Here is a 17894-nt window from a genome sequence, read left to right as displayed (position 1 = left end):
TAGAATCAGAAGATACTTCTGTATCAAAAATGCTGGGTTGTCTTTTGAATTAAATAGACTATGGATATGCCCATATCATTTGATACTATGAGATACCACTGATGTGAAGTCTGGACAACTTTATTGATGATAATTTAGCATAGAAAGTCGGTGCTCATTCAATGAAATTGGATTCTTTGTAGCATCCCTGATATTTTGGGTGGAAGAAAAGTGGCATGACTTTCAGTGGCCCCCTTCTCTGAAAACACAGAGCCGTTTTTTTCTTTTTCCTGTGCTTGATGACAAGGCACAATAGATGGTGTCAATAGCACACAGATGTCCTTTTGACATGGCTATTCTGAATGTAGCTGTAGTCATATTCATTACAAAATGCTGGAATGGTTGGTAAGGCTGGCCCCCCAAAGGCTGAAATCATTATCTCTCCATTGTATTTTCTACTGTTGTCTACTTCATTTTTGAACTTCTTCCTTTGGCTTCTGTAATATTGCTTCATTTAATTCCACCTTTACGCGTTCCTTTTCAATTTTCCTTTCATTCTGACTGAACCTTCTGTATTGGTATTTCTCAGGTTTGTGTCCCAAGGTCCCTTCCATCTCATGCTATCCAAGGATCCAAGTCATTCTGATCAACATATGGTGGGATTTTGACTTACAAATCTGTATCTTCAACTCCAGAATTCTCCCCAAGCTCCAGGCACATATATAAATGCCTTCAGGATGTCCCAAACTTGGTGTCCTATAGAACTTTATATTCACCATGTTCAAACATGAACTCACCCTTTCTAAAGCTGTAACTCCTTTTGATTAATAGTTCCATCAATCATCCAAGCCAAAACCTAAGATTCATTCTGGATTTTTTTAAATTCCACATTTAAATTCTATTTACTACTGTTTTATGTCAGGTCCTCATCATCCCAGAAGGGTTATTACAATAGTTTAGCTGGTCTTTTGGCTCACTCCTTATCCTGGCTTCTACCCAGACTTTGTCTTGCTGGCAGAGTGAACTCTGTGATATTGCTTATTCTTCTGCTTGAAAGTTTCAATTGGTGTTCTGAGACATAAAGGGATAAATAATAACAGAACAGAATAAGGAATAGGTAATAATACAAAATAGTGACTAACCACTGAACTGGACTTACCACTATTTTACCCCGATCTGTAAATACTGTGTAGTCTTAACACGTTTACATAATACATTCAAGTGTCTCAGAACACTTATAAAATTCTTCCAAATATTTATAGCATTTCTGTTACAAAGTAACAGTAATACATGCTAATGCTTTGTCATCTTGCTACAAAGAAAGACTGCCTACATTACCCACTCCTTACCCCAAAGTCTGTTAAGTCCAATATTAGTTTTCTCTTTCCCAGGCTATAGAACTTTACCTCAGGTGGCTTTCTCTTTAGGAATTATTCTCTAGTCTTTATGTGTTTTTGTAGTTCACCTTAGAACCTTTTTGTTTAGATAATATAGAAAGAAATTAGAGCCATTATTGTAATAAATCCTGGTTTTATACTGACTAAATCAGGATGCTACATCGAGACTGCCATTTGTAATATTCTTCCTTATGCCTCCAAGTCTCCTGTTTGGTTGTTTTTCTCTTTGAGAGCTCTTTTTTCTACTGGAAACTAGATGACACGCAAGACAGAAATACTTCATTACACCTTGAAACACATTTTTAGGCTTCATAGCAGTTAAAGCTAAATTCAAAACCATGAGACTTTCTCTGCTTTTTGAGCAGATACCTCTGCTCCTAAATGGCCTGAAAGCAAATGAAACGATTCGGTCAAGGGGACACATTCTTTGACAAGAATATTTATTTGTTATTATTGAAAAATACACAAAGGCAAAAGGTTGCTTAGCTGCTGATTTTCCATAGTACAGAGGGTATTGTAAGAAAGGGGGAAATATCTGTTACAGATGGCAGTTTACATTTCTAAGGCATTTAGGCTTATGAGTAGTAGGTACACCTAGGTCCACTTCTTTGAGTTTAAACATACTGAGGCACGCCAGGCAGGCAAAGGATTTGAAACTATACAGTAAACTCTTCCATGCACTTGTGTCTAGGATTGTATTTCTATCTCCCATCCTCCATCATTCACTTTTTTTTTTTCCACATGAGTTTTGGAGTTGTTCATAGAACTAGTAATAATCTACTCTTCAAGAGTTTCCTTATAATGACAACGCCAATGGGACACACAGAACAGAACTATTTCATGGACAGGTTCCATAGACTCTTACCAAATTGAGGCTCCAGTAAGAAAAACACTGATTTGCAAAGGCACAGCGGAGACAGGTTTAATGCATTAAATATAACATGAATCATTCACAATAACAAGTTTAGTGTTTCAGGGAACTTTTGTTAATACAACACAGTTGGTCACACAAAATACAAATGCTTCTGTTGATTTGTCTTGGCAACTCAGATACATCAACAGTGCTAACAGTTTAACAGCTTTGTTCTCATCTGACAGAAAATAATGGCAGTTCTGCAAGGCAAATGTTAAACCTGACCGTATGTATTTATTAATTCCACAGTGTTTTGACAGATTATAGGGGATGGAACTCAGAGGATGCTGACACGCTCACTGAGGGCTTTCATCTCTGTTTCTTCTGTTTCAGGACTGTCGCTGTGGCTAGCACTTGGATTGATCAGGTGAGCAGGGTACTGCAGCCCCTGCTCGCCTGCATACTGCTCCCACCGCAGGTCGTCGCTTTCATGGGTGATGTAGCGTTCCCCGATTTTGCACTCTAGCTCTCGCAAATCTAACCAGGTCTGATAATCCTGAGGAAGGAATTCCAAAATATTACCATAGAGATGATTACAACTCATTAAAATACGGTTTCGTTTCTTGTTAGTTCCCACAACCAATGAGTTACCCTTTTCCCTTCCACTCTATCCGTGGTTTGTCTCTCATCATGCACCTGCAGGCAACAACATCAGGACCAAAGCCTTCCTATTTACCTAAACTCTGCAAAGACAGACTGTTTATATGGTATCATGCATCAAAGAGTGGGCAATTAATGCGTGAAGTCAACCAACTAGGAATACTGGTATTCCTCTGAAATTTAATGCCTACGAATAATCCTTCAGTATTGCAGAGTATCATTTTTCTAATGTTTAAGTTTAATGTGACAATAAATATAGAAGAGGAAACAAACACATGCATATACTTTATATTTGTTATGCATTTGTTTCATGAATATTAGCCCAGGATTTAAAAATGCAGCCTCCAAATGAGTACAGTGCATGACCAGATGGGCATCTGCTTGGACATTTATCAGGATTACACATATAGATGCTCTTGAAATCTTGTCCTTGGAGTTTTATAATGACCCTTAAATTTTTTTTGTTTTTCTGTTTTTATTTTTGGTGCATGTGTAAGCACACGTACATGAGTGTGTATTGTGGTATATTTCTCCCCCGTCAAATATTCTTGGTAGAGACAGAGAGATCTAGAAACACCAAATTGTTATTAAATCCTAAGATGTTGTATGCATTTTGGCAAACAAATTGATAAAAGAACAACAATTTTAAGACTATAACAAAAGATTTTTACATATAATACCAGAATCTGGTAAATATTTAGAAGTCCATCTGATTGGGAAAATATCCAGTGATTGATGTTTACCTGTAGCCAAGGGTGACTCAAGGTCTTATCCACGCTATAGCGCTTTCTCATTTTTACTTGCAGCAAGTTATTGATAAGATCAATGGCTGAAAAAAATTTCAATTATTGATAAAAACAGATGACAAATCTGGAACATATGCATAATTCATTTACAGTTTATTTCACACTGTTAAATGCAGCGTAGTGATAACAGGCACTAGAACCTTAAGAAAATACCTCTTGAGAATTCTAAAATCTTGGCCTTCATTTTATTTTGGATGCTAAAAAATGAAATTGAAAATAATTATGGAGGAGGAAGTCTGAGTCTTTTGTGAACATGATGTGAATTTCTCTTGGTCTGGTCTTTAATACATTTTTCTAGAGAAGGAGTTTTGGGCGCCTGGGTGGCTCAGTCGTTAAGCGTCTGCCTTTGGCTCAGGTCATGATCCCAGGGTCCTGGAATGGAGCCCCGCATTGGGCTCCCTGCTCGGCAGGAGGCCTGCTTCTCGCTCTTCCCCTCCCCCTGCTTGTGTTCCCTCTCTCGCTGTGTCTCTCTCTGTCAAATAAATAAAATCTTAAAAAAAAAAGTAGGAGTTTTGTTTAAATGTATATCATTTAACTATTTCTTACACTAACTGCAGGAAACAACTAATATTCAAGAGAAAGCATTTACTGATTTTGTTATAAAATGTGTTTAAAGTTTAAATACACATAATAGGCTTCATAGTCTTGAATCAAATGACAGACATCTGGACACCAAATTTAAAAGAAAAAAAATAAGGCAGGGATGTCCACTATTACCTCTGCTATTCAACATAGTATTAGAAATCCTAGCCACAGCAATCAGACAACAAAATGAAATCAAAGGCATCCAAATCGGCAAAGCAGAAGTCAAACTCTCACTGTTTGCAGATGATAGGATACTTTATGTGGAAAACCCAAAAGACTCCACCCCAAAACTGCTAGAACTCGTACAGGAATTCAGTCAAGTGGCAGGATATAAAATCAATGCACAGAAATCAGCGGTATTCCTGTACACCAACAAGACAGAAGAAAGAGAAATTAAGGAGTCAATCCCATTTACAATTGCACCCAAAACCCTAAGACATCTAGGAATAAATCTAACCAAAGAGGCAAAGGATCTGTACTCAGAAAACTAATACTCATGAAAGAAATTGAGGAAGACACAAAGAAATAGAAAAACGTTCCATGCTCATGGATTGGAAGAACAAATATTGTGAAGATGTCAATGCTACCTAGAGCAATCTACACATTCAATGCAATCCCCATCAAAATACCATCCACTTTTTTCAAACAAATGGAACAAATAATCCTAAAATTTGTATGGAACCAGAAAAGACCCCGAATAGCCAGAGGAATGTTGAAAAAGAAAAGCAAAGCTGGCAGCATCACAATTCTGGACTTCCAGCTCTGTTACAAAGCTGTAATCATCAAGACAGTATGGCACTGGCACAAAAACAGACACATAGATCAATGGAACAGAATAGAGAGCCCAGAAATGGACCCTCAACTCTATGGTCAACTAATCTTCGACAAAGCAGGAAAGAATGTCCCATGGAAAAAAGAGTCTCTTCAACAAATGCTGTTGGGAAAATTGGACAGCCACATGCAAAGGAATGAAACTGGACCATTTCCTTACACCACACACAAAAATAGACTCAAAATGGATGAAAGACCTCAATGTGAGACAGGAGTCCATCAAAATTCTAAAGGAGAACACAGGCAGCAACCTCTTCGACCTCAGCCGCAGCAACTTCTTCCTAGAAACATCACCAAAAGCAAGGGAAGCAAGGGCAAAAATGAACTATTGGGTCTTCATCAAGATAAAAAGCTTTTGCACAGCAAAAGAAACAGTCAATAAAACCAAAAGACAACCAACAGAATGAGGGAAGATATTTGCAAATGACATATCAGATAAAGGGCTAGTATCCAAAATCTATAAAGAACTTATCAAACTGAACAACCAAAGAACAAATAATCCAATCAAGAAATGGGCAGAAGACATGAACAGACATTTTTCCAAAGAAGACATCCAAATGGCCAACAGACACATGAGAAAGGGCTCAACATCGCTCGGCATCAGGGAAATCCAAATCAAAACCTCAATGAGATACCACCTCACACCAGTCAGAATGGCTAAAATTAACAAGTCAGGAAACGACAGATGTTGGCGGGGATGTGGAGAAAGGGGGACCCTCCTACACTGTTGGTGGGAATGCAAGCTGGTGCAACCACTCTGGAAAACAGTATGGAGGTTCCTCAAACAGTTGAAAATAGAGCTACCATATGATCCAGCAATTGCACTGCTGGGTATTTACCCCAAAGATACAAATACAGGGATCCGAAGGGGTATGTGCACCCCAATGTTTATAGCAGCAATGGCCACAATAGCCAAACTGTGGAAAGAGCCAAGATGTCCATCGACAGATGAATGGATAAAGAAGATGTGGTATATATATATATATATATATGCACACACAATAGAATATTATTCAGCCATCAAAAGGAATGAGATCTTGCCATTTGCAATGACATGGATGGAACTGGAGGGTGTCATGCTGAGCGAAATAAGTCAATCAGAGAAAGACATGTATCATATGACCTCACTGATAGGAATTCTTAATTTCAGGAAACAAACTGAGGGTTGCTGGAGTGGTGGGGGGTGGGAGGGATGGGGTGGCTGGATGATAGACATTGGGGAGGGTATGTGCTATGGTGAGCGCTGTGAATTGTGCAAGACTGTTGAATCACAGATCTGTACCTCTGAAACAAATAATGCAATGTATGTTAAGAAAAAAAAAAAGAAGAAGAAAGCAGGAGGGGCAGAATGAAGGGGGGGAATCGGAGGAGGAGATGAACCATGAGAGATGATGGACTCTGAAAAACAAACTGAGGGTTCTAGAGGGGAGGGGGGGTGGGAGCATGGGTTAGCCTGGTGTTGGGTATTAAAGAGGGCACGTTCTGCATGGAGCATTGGGTGTTATGCACAAACAATGAATCATGGAACACTGCATCAAAAACTAATGATGTAATGTATGGTGATTAACATAACAATACAAATTTTTAAAAAAAGAAATAAAATAAAATATAACATGGGCCAAGATTCAGGATAAACTCAGAGCCTAAAAATGGCCCAATAGGAAAACATTTTGGTCTCCTTCACCTTGCTTTTTAAAATATCCAATGAATTGGAATTATATCAGCCTTCATTGTTTACTAGAGGAAGACAGGAAAGAAACAGGTTAGAACCAATGTATCCAGCTTAGTACTCTGATCTGATTGGGATTCCTACAGAGTATAATTCAGAGTGATTTTTCTAGTCATCTAGTTACAAAGCACCTGAGTTACCATGTGACAGAATTTTCCCTCACCTTTGTAAAAATTATATTTTCAGCCTAGATTATTAATAGTTCATTATTAAATTCACTATTACACTTCTTACTCATTCTCGTAATAACTTCCCATATTTCTTTCATCTTAGCATTTTCTTCCCAAAAAAGAGCTTAGCGAAATCTGCCAAACCAATGGAAGCATTCACATTTCACCTGAGTTCATTTCTATCCTTATCCTACCCTGACCATTAGGTTTCCTGAGAGATGGATCTTTCCCCTCCAAATCTTAATCAAATAGGTAGCTGATATAAAAAGTGTGAATTAAGTCCCCAACTTCCCCAACCACCAAGTCCTGATTCAGATGACTTTGACTCTATGTATGGTCTATGTCAACCTGTATGGATCTGAAAATACAGGTAATCACAGGGGTCCAGAGGCAACTGGGACAAAGACTGCTTCAAACAGAATGAATCAGAATCCTTCTCATTATCGGGCAAAGAGAAATTATTTCTATAGTCTTTTGGCAATCCAGAGTTCTATCTCTCTGACACTAATATTCCAAGTATGTGTCTGCACGCTTGAACGACTGGAGAATCAAACACCTTAGAATTCTTCGATTGGAGAAAGTAAAGGCAATAGCATACATACATTTCAGGGCCGTCTAGGCCCATATACCCCTGCCTCAACGAGGATACCTCAGGAAACACAGTACTTAGTACAATTTCAAGTTCCATGCATGTGTTCCCAGAGAGCTTTTGAAAGTATAGTTCTTTCAGTGAACTGTGTATTGGGCATGTGCTTTAAAACATCCATTCACATGATTTACTCACTGGTGAGTAAACTGCACCTTCCATTCTTGCTGCTGTGAAGTCAGAGAGCAGAAATGGAGGATGAGGGGAGACTCGGGAGAGCTTATGTGCTACTGTAAGTGCGCCAGGGCATTACGTTTCCCCAGACCCCGCAGGTAATAAATACACGTTATTAATTCACTCATTCTGCTTTGAATTCTATAATTAGGAAGGTAGGAGTACAGTAACTCAACAAAAGGCCTGGTTTGTGCCCAAATGCACCCCAACAGTGAGCCACACTGCCTAATGGGGAGGGAAGGACTGCCAGGGGAGATCTGTAAGTGTCTGGAGGGAATGGAATATGTGGAGATGGAAAATTTTTTCTGCTGAAGGAAGCACACAATCACAGCTCTGACTACAGCCGCAGTCGCTGGGCGATGTGAATAAACACAGCAAAATAAGGGCAAGTACCACCAAGAGAAAATCGTTTAGGATATAAGGAGAGAATTAGAAGGGATACGTGTGTGCATATAAATATGTGAGTGGATTTGTGTGTTTATAAATATATTTTGTGGCTCTTGGTAGGAAAAAAAAATGGGGATAATTAACTTTGGGCACTTGGTGTTACTTGGAAAATAGGCCCATCATTGAGAGCTCCATTCTACTTGTCGCTGTTTCTGGAGCTCTTAAAACATCCTTTTTATTAATCAAGTCATACAATCCAGCATTAACTGTACCATCCAAAATGCCTTTCCCTAAACCCATTTTTAAAAGAAATTCTAGTTTTGTTTTGTTTTCACAATGTTCTCTTTATTGGCTATCTTCCTCACATGTGTCAACCATTCATTTGTCTGTTCATTCACCATTCATTCACCAAATCTTCCCTAAGGAATGACTGTTAGCGATTACTTAGGGAACAAAAGAGTTAATGATAAAGCTCTAACCCTAAAAAGCTCCCAATCTAGGTGCAAAGGCAAAATGTGAGTGCACACACACATGTGCACACAGACACACTGGAGATAGTATAAAACTATCTACAACGGTCCAGTCTATTTCATATGCCAATGAATACTAGTAACAAGAATTTGTTTCTCCTATAGTGTGCCCCAAACTGTCTTTTTATAACTAACCCACATTAACTTGGCTCTATTAATTTTTTTGAAGTTTTTTTTATTTATTTGATAGAGAGAGAGAGAGAGACAGCGAGAGACGGAGAGGGAGAAGCAGGCTTCCCGCTGAGCAGGGAGCCCGATGTGGGGCTCGATCCCAGGACCCTGGGATCCTGACCTGAGCCGAAGGCAGATGCTTAACGACTGAGCCACCCACGCGCCCCAACTTGGCTCTATTTTGTATGACAGTTTTTCAAGTCTTAGGGACAGCAATTCACCTTCGCTTCACCTTCTTACAGTTGCTTCAGCTGTCCTTCACACTCCTCATTTTTTCCTGTGCACCCTTATTTTGACATTCACTAGCTTTTCTTCAATGTTCCTATTCATTGTTGACAGAAGCTTCCTCATAATTAACTGACTTATTTGTACACACAGATATTATTCAGGTAGCCTAGAATTGAGGGTATTTTAAATTTCACATTCATATTCTTATATAGTCCTGATAACAGCCCTATGAAAGTAGTTATTATTTTCATTGCCACTTTATATAAAAGGAAAAGGTCATGTACCTTGGCCAAAGTCAGATAGCTCCGGAGCTGAGACTGAAATCTGGGGGTCTGGCTCCAAAGCCCCTGCTCTTAAAGACTATGGCATATAGCAACCAGATCATACCATTAACTTATTATTACTAACTGATACTGTTAAAAGTTAATTAAATTTAACATTTTTTCCAATTATGAATATTAAATTTTTCTTAATTAGGTTTCTACCACACTTTTATGTTCTTCTGTTCTTCTGTGAGTTTAACTCAACATTTTGGCATTCAAAGACTATTTTGAATGTGGTATGAGCCCCTCCTATCATAAGGGCTGAGTAACCTAGCTATCTATCACTTCCAACTGAATGAGTCTATCTGCTATGTATTAATTAGATTATTAGAAACCTTTTTTTTTTTTTTTGGTCAGGAAAATGCTTTAATATGAGGCTGGATGACTCTATCCTAGATCATACTCCCAACTGCCATGCCTACTGGTTATTCTCTGAGCAAGACTGACAAAAAAAGACAATTGCCTCCTCGGAGTACTGCCATCCAGTCCCTATTTTATCATCTTTTTTTTTTTTAAGATTTTATTTATTTTACAGAGAGAGACACAGCGAGAGAGGGAACACAAGCAGGGGGAGTGGGAGAGGGAGAAGCAGGCTTCCCGCCGAGCAGAGAGCCCGATGCGGGGCTCGATCCCAAAATGACTATGACCTGAGCCGAAGGCAGACGCTTAACAACTGAACCACCCAGGCGCCCCCCTATTTTATCATCTTTTCCAAAGATGGAAGACGGATGGGAGATTTTTTCCAAATGTTTTATTATAGTGAAGGCACATTAGTCCTCAGTAGTACTCACTTTACCATTCTTATTTAAAAAGAAAATTCAATTATTCTGGAAAAAATTTAAGTAAACTAATATTGACTAATACTGACTTTTAGTAATTTCCTTCTAAGGGCCAGGATTTGTTTTCTAAATGTTTGAACACTGTCTACTCCTAGTCTAGGATTTTGTTAAGGATCAATGTTAAGCTTCTTGTTGAATGAATTCAGAATTCATTCTTTACCCCTTTCAGAAATTCAGAGAACTCTGGCCTGTCTTAAGTATCCTGGCATCTCTCTCATTTTATCCATGATTAAAAATTACTCACAATGGCCCTAAGAGCACCACTGTGAGCTTCTTTAATATGCAGTCATAAACATTTATCGTATTTATAGATGCCATTGAGTGTCCTTCCTCTTGTGATACGACCATTTTCCCCCAGGTGCTAACTCCCAGCAGAAACTACTAGGTGTAATATTAAGAGTGTAGAGGGTCCAAGCTAAGGGAAGAGGAAGCCAGTAACAAATGAGCTAAAAGACTAGTAAAACTGGAGTAACCCCAGCAGTCCCAAAAGAGAGCCAGCAATCAGAAGAAAAGTCCAGATGGGGGTCTCAACTCCAGTTCCCAAACTTGAAATCAAGACTCAGCACTCTGATCTAAAGAGAATGCAGGGGATGAGGGGGAGAGAGAGAAAATGGGAGAGATAGATACAAAATTGGGCCATTCTGTGATTTTCTCTCAAAACTAAGCAAAGGAGACAGGGAACACATTCTGGGTCTGGCTGTGGGAAACAGGAGTACAGAAGAGGACTGTCTTAGAATGGAAAGTCAGAAGGGAAGATGCATGTTGGCACCACAGCAGAGCAGGACCCCAGAGCCTAGGGGGGAAGGTAGAAGGAGGCAGGAACTCCAGGTTCCCCAGAGCTCCATGAAGATCTGCAGCCGAAGAGGTTTCCGTAGCCCCATGAGAAAGGGATATTGGAGGAGATAATGTCTCAGAAAATCTTGGTATCTTGTACCTCCTTCCCTAGATATAGCAAAAAGGATATATCCAAATACCTGCCTTTCAAGAGTTGAAGTTTATTGCAACACAGTGCTGGTCCCCACAGTTCTGGGCAATCAGCAGATGCCATTTTGAACAGCTAACACTGGCTAGGGCAAAAGCTATGCAGGGAATCCTTTATTCCCTTGGGTTATATATATATAGTTTCACAGTCTCCTCTTTTTATTCTCTCAGCTTTAAGACATCTGCATCCCTCCCTGAAGAAAACAGGAGAAAAACAGGCAGTGGCTGATTTCTCCTTCTCTTTGCCGTAAATATGGTAATTTTTTCAGAAACTAGTAGGATTACCTTCTGCCATTTATTCTGGGAGTTAGCCTTTCTAATATTCTGAGGGTTTTGTTCTCTTCCTTAAACTCAATCCCCTCCTTCCCTGTCATTAACAAACTGTCGCAAATTCAAGCTCTCGAAACACCTTGGAAAGCCACATCGAGGTGATGAGGGAGAGAAGCAGAAAAATGTTCACCTTTAGTCCAGAAGGCTGACCTATATAGCCTGCAGAGTTTCAATATAGATCAAATACATGCTGGTTGCTAAATTCTTAAAGGGTCTCATGACTGCCCATCTATCTCACCAATAGTTACTATCGAACTGAATGATAAGCACCAGAGAAATCTGGCGAAAGTAGTTTTACGAGTAGAGAAAGAAGACGTGTATGATCTAATACTCCCTGCACCCTCCCCCTTGAACACTAGGCATATAAGCACCAGCTTCATTCAGTAAAAGTGTAGCTCTTTCTGCCCATGGGTCCTGTCCCTGTGCTACTTAAATAAACTTATGAAGTTGCACCATCAAACATTTCAAGAATTCTTTCTTGACCTTCGTGCCAATGATTCTGCCACAGAGGCAATGTGGAAAGTCTTTCCCTTTTCTTTGTTATTGGAAAATTTTAAGCAATTGTATGGTTCAAATTTTCATTTTTAAAGAATCCCTTATCCTTCATGAGCAAAAGAGCTTTGTGCCTTCTAAAATGTCTCTAGCCATGGATTCACACTGACGTTCCTATAAGTTAGAGAATAAGAGAAAAGAAAATCTGTTTTTTGAAGCCTGATGTTTCTTTTTTGCCACAATAAATTCTTGGCTAACGTGGTTACTTTCCCCCTAACTTCCTGTATAGCAATTTCTCTCATTGCCCCATCAGCTGAGAGTCTAAAATGTCAGGAAAGCAAAGAGAAAATTGAATCAGATGTTCTCTTTTGCTGGAATGGAACTTTAGCAGATGTTAGGATAGCTCAAGTACTGGGTAGCCTGTCTGCCAGGTGTACAGGTATATATCGGAACAAAACCAAAACTAAATTGTATATGCAGGTGCTGAAGGGCTTTGTTTTAATAAGAAAAGAAAGTCCCATCAGAGTGCTAATTGTATGGATTCCATTTTTTCTGGCATCAAAATTCAAAATTACCTTTGAAATTGTAGAGACTATATTGCAGTCATTCTGTATTTCAAAGCAAATACCATGTGTATGGACAGAATAAGTTCTGTGTGGGGCGCCTGGGTGGGTCAGTCGATTGAGTGTCCGACTTCGGATTTTGGCTCAGGTCATGATCTCAGCGTTGTGAGATGAACCCCAGGTTGGGCTCCGTGCTGCGTGTGGAACCTGCTTAAGATTCTCTCTCTCCCTCTCCCTCTGCAACTCCCCCTTTGCTGACCTCTCTCCCTCTCTTAAAAAAAAAAATAGGTTCTCTCTATGTAGATTGGTACATTTGCATATGCCATTACTATGGCTAAACTGAAGGACATCCAAAACCTGGAGAAAATTTTACCAAATGAATAGAACTGGACATATTTGAATATATAATAGGTCCCGTGCGTCAAACCTCAGTCATTTCCCATTTCCCATCTTGTATTATCTCAGTATATGCATGTCTTCCCCCCAGTTCTTCCCACTAGATTTTAACTCCTTTAAGGTCACACAGATTATGTACTGATTTTTGCACATAAGTTTCATAAATATTTAAAATAAAATGCATCACTCAGCACATTAGAAGAATGCGTGCTAAATGGCATTTGGTAGATTGAATACATTAATTAGAAATTTAAATGGCCACTTTCTCAGCTCTAAGTTTTAATATCCACATTATGTGCATATGGTTTGTATTATTTTGGCTAAACATATTCCTAGATGGAAAGACATCACAACTCCATAAAATGTAATAGATCACAGGATTGGTGACTTCTATCAGAAGATCAAAATAATGCTGAGAATACCTGAAATAGAGATCATGTTATTTTGCAATGTTGATTTTACAGAAGAGAAATTACCTGTGAATCCCATGGGCTGACCTCTTTTTTCCAGAAATAGTATCTTTTCAACATTTTTCCCACACTGTCTTCTGTCCACCCACAAATTAGTCAGGTACAAATTTTCAAACAGGAAACCAGATCGGAACTATTATTCTAGTGATGGAGCCATCATCTGTCAAACCACTGAGCTCCTTGCCTTCAAGGAGGTATTTTCTTTTTTCCCTTTCGATTCTGCCTCACTGCCTGTCACAGTGTAGTGCTCAGTACTTCTCTTGGTTTGCTTCATGCTGATGGTAAGTTGTATGTTTATTTTAAAAATCATTTTGCAACCCTTCACATTCCAGCTCTCAACCCAGCAAGCTGTTGCCCGGCAACACTAACAGGGACACTCCTCCTGGGCTGAAACCAGAGGCTGGTGGCAAACAAGGCCACTAGAAATCATGCTCTTCCTTGTTCAGAGTCAATGACCGCAATCCAGTCAAGTGCAGGACCTTTTGAGACTCAAGTCGGTATCTTTCCTTTTCCAGTTCTTTCCTCTGTAGAAAGTTACTCTACCAATGGTTACACCTTTCCTTTACAATTTCATTTCCTCTTGAAGACTAGGAACACAATCTTGGAAATCATGAGTTGTTAAAAAACTGCCTACAGCAGCCCCCAAACTGATGCCAAATTGGTTCAAAATTTAAGGTAGAAATCAAAATACATTTACTACATGATCCTAATGATATTCAGGTGGATTTTTTTTTCCTTTTTCACTGCACATTAAAATCCTTTGGAGAGGCTTCTGTGTTTCTGGTTTTTAAAAAATGCTAATACTCAAGCCACAGTTTCAAGTGAAAATCTTTAGGGAGGGGCTTCCAGGTATCAGTATTTTGAGAAGTACCCCAAGTGTTTGCTAGTATGTGCAGCCAGCATTGAGAACAACTCTGCCAAGCCGTGCTTCTCAGACTTTTACGTGCATATGAATAATCCAGGGATCCTACACTGAGGATTCTGATTTGGCAGATCTGGGGTAAGACCTCAGAATCTCTTGTTTCGTGGATCCCAGGAAGAGCCTTAGACCACATTTTGAGTAGCAAGGAACTAGAGGTATGAGAACATTTACAGGAGTTAATAATTGGTTAATATCACCTAACGGGCCCCTGAATGGATGGATGTAAACATAGAGAAAGTTATCTGTCCTCAGCCCTATCTGGCTCAGTATTCTGCAATGAAGACACAGAAGGGTTTTAGGATTCAGAGGATGTCAACAGGAAGAGCAAGCAAACTGGATTACACAAACAAGTTCCAAAGTAACTGTATCTGCAGCTATGGGCCGTACTAATAAGATAACATTTAACAGGGGCAAATGAAATGAAGTCCTCTTTTTAGGTCCCACTTCCCCACCCCCCCTTAGACCAAGGAAAAGTCTAAGTACAGAATTGGAAAACCTGGCTTATCAACAACATTTGGAGAAAGAATTCAGGATTCTAAATCCACAGTAAACTCAACACTTGTTTACTTACTGTTCCCAACTCAACTGTGATTTCATGTCATGCTAAAAGAAATGTGTTCTTTACCATGAGGAAGTGGTGGCATCACTTTACACTTGACTCATGGAACCCAAGTGAGAACAGTTTCGGGGTTCGATTTCCAAAGAACATAAACGAAGATGAGAGTGTTTGGACCAGAGTGAACAAGAGGCTGTGAAGGAAAAGCTGACTGCCGGAGAGGAGAGGAGAGGAGAGAAGCGAAGCTTAGGGGTGACATGATGGCTGCTTTCAAACCTCTGAGATGAGCCTCTATTTGGAAAAAGGAGCCGGCTTGTTCTAACAGTGGATATAAACACTGAGATATTTTTGCTCATTGTGCAAGGGTCAAATTCAGAAGAAACGGGGCTCCTCATGAAACTCTGTATTTTCTATCACTGAAGCAATTTAAGAATGTTCTGGATAATTACTCAATATCTTGAACTACAGAGCAGTAGAGGGGTTAAGTAAGATTTTTAAGATGCTGTATTTTGAAGTATTCTGTGTTGTCATTATAGAAGAAAGCAAACTCAGAATACTTAAAACTTTACCGTTCTTCTACCCTGACATTTCAGATGTCATACTTCAACTCAACTATGATACACATTCATAAGTGAAATTTTAATTTTATAATTGAGATATACAGGAAACACTTCACTTTGGGGGGACAAACAAACAGCCAATTTTTGAGCACCTATAATGTCAATATTCTTTTTTTTAATGCCAATATTCTTGCTAAAACTTCTCAGCAGTTTCTACTAATTACCATATTTTAGAGAAAATTCTATTCGTTTTATCTTACTTGCTATCAGAATAAACAATTCCTTTCCTGGTGTTACATCTTTTCAAATATTATCTCATTTGGATTTTGAAATACATGTATACGTACACATACATACATAATAAAGAATTCACTCTATTAGATTAAAAAGAAAATCACTGTTCACGATTTTAAAGTTCCTTATTATTGAATGAAGTGCATGGCTTAAAAAAAAGTAAACGTAAGTAACTCCAGAATTTCAAGTGGGGCTTATTAAACCCCCGTGGAAGTTCGAATCCACATAATTCACTTTAGTTTACCAATCGTGATAGAATTTCCTGGGACTCAGTCAAGCATTTTGAAGCAGTTCACCAGCTAGTCCCCTCACATCTCCTCCATGCTGATATGTCTGACAGTGGTGCTAATATGTTGACAAATCAATCTATTCATTAATATTCAGCAGGCTTGCTGGATCTGCAATCCTCATAAACTGTTACAAACAGAGTTTAATTATTAAAATGACAATTGTCTTTCTTTTGTTTCTTACACCATTGGATTTCTGGGTCTCATCTATCCGAGGCTTATTTTCAACGGGGTTATTTTTTGTTTTGAACAATATGTAGTGGAAGAGGGACCTACAGCTGGTTCCTTTTCATGGTAAAGTGCTACTTCCAACTTAAGTGTTTAGTGTTCTGGAACACTGTTCATTTTGAAAACATACCATGTGGTATTCTTGCTGCTAGGCTTTTATTTAGCTTTGCTTTGTGTTTGTACTGGCTGTATTTTTCATCTTCAATTTCTGGGGGAAAAACACACTTGTGACCAATTTTATTTGAATTAACCACAGTGAATGGTAAAAATTGCTTTTAAAGTAAAATTGAGATGCTTTGATAAATTTAGTGGTATATTATGATAGCTAGTCCATGACTCGAGATGCCATATATTCTACACTGTGCATAAATCTCACCACAGGACTGAGACTCACTGGAAGAATAAATTACAGCTATGCTTATCAGGGAAAGGAGGAGACAGAAATACTAACATTGAGGCTAATCGAGTACACAAGTGGAAAAAACCTATGTCACTGGGGCATCATCATGATTTGATCATTCTGAACTGAAGACAAGCTATAGGATTCATGCAAGGGGTCCCCCCCCCTTACATGTGGAATGTGAAAGCTTCATGTCAGCTCTTAATTCTTGATAATACCAACTAACCATGTGACTCTGAAGCTGAGCAGTAACAACACAGCAGGTGATTTGAGAGTAGGTGCTTCTTCAGACTTCACCTGTGAATACAGAACATGATCTCTGTCTGCGGGGGTTGGGGACTCGTTGTGAGACAATTTCCAAGGTTGCCTCTGTGTTGATTACTGCCTGCTTGCCTCCCTAATGGCACATAAAGGAATATCAAAACTCAGAAGAAAAAAAAATAGTAATTTCTCTGGTGATCTTCACAGTCTATTACTAACCTTCCTCAGATTTACTGTGTGTCTCTAATTGAACACATCGATTCAATTTGATGATGGAAATGTACTTTTTACTCTAATAAATGCTTTCCCATTGCTGCAGGTTTGTCATCGTTCTGGTGAGATGACTTGCGCTGGAACAAATATGATATCTCAGTTTACCAGCTATACAATCCACATCACTCGGTTATCTATGTCACTTCCCTTCTTCCTCTAAGAGTAAACTCTTGGGAAAACAAAAGCTGCCTACTAAAGCCATACATAAGAAAGAATCATTTACGATGTATGTTATGATTCTGAGCAACTGAAAGAATATAGGAAAAGAGAATCTGTTTGACTTTCACACTTGAAAATTCTCCTTTGTGTGGACACAGGTTTAGAGAGTGAAGGTTATGTCTTCTTCATCTGCCCAGTCACAATGCAAGGGCTGGTGTTAAGGAAAAGGAAACATAACCCTCACTTTTCGGTGAATGATACTTATATATAAAATATTACATATATTGTTTGTGTATTTAAAATTTTAGACATTTTTATATCAGGCACAGAATTATATAAAAAGTTGTACTCCATTTATTTCTAGAGCCTTCTTTCCCCCCACACACTTTTGTTCATTTTTATATATTTTTTAAG

General features: G+C 38.8%; 1 protein-coding gene across 4 annotated transcripts in view; it reads right to left on the bottom strand.

Annotated features, from left to right (window-relative positions):
* Positions 1-1786: 1786 nt before the first annotated feature.
* PRKD1 (protein kinase D1) overlaps positions 1787-17894 on the bottom strand; it is a 319380-nt gene continuing 303272 nt past the window's right edge. For 2 of the 4 annotated variants that reach the window (XM_027569852.2, XM_027569853.2), the window contains 2 exons: positions 3633-3718; positions 1787-2785 (listed from right to left, as the gene is read on the bottom strand). In XM_027569852.2, the coding sequence (XP_027425653.1) occupies positions 2567-2785; positions 3633-3718 (305 nt within the window). In that variant the 3' untranslated portion in view covers positions 1787-2566. The remainder of the gene's footprint in view (positions 2786-3632; positions 3719-17894) is intronic. The other 2 variants (XM_027569855.2, XM_027569854.2) reach the window with 2 other exon arrangements.

Source organism: Zalophus californianus, chromosome 6, assembly GCF_009762305.2.
Source record: "Zalophus californianus isolate mZalCal1 chromosome 6, mZalCal1.pri.v2, whole genome shotgun sequence".
Lineage (NCBI taxonomy): Eukaryota > Metazoa > Chordata > Mammalia > Carnivora > Otariidae > Zalophus > Zalophus californianus.
Note: the sequence above shows the minus strand (reverse complement) of the source record. Positions and strands in the feature narration are given on the sequence as shown.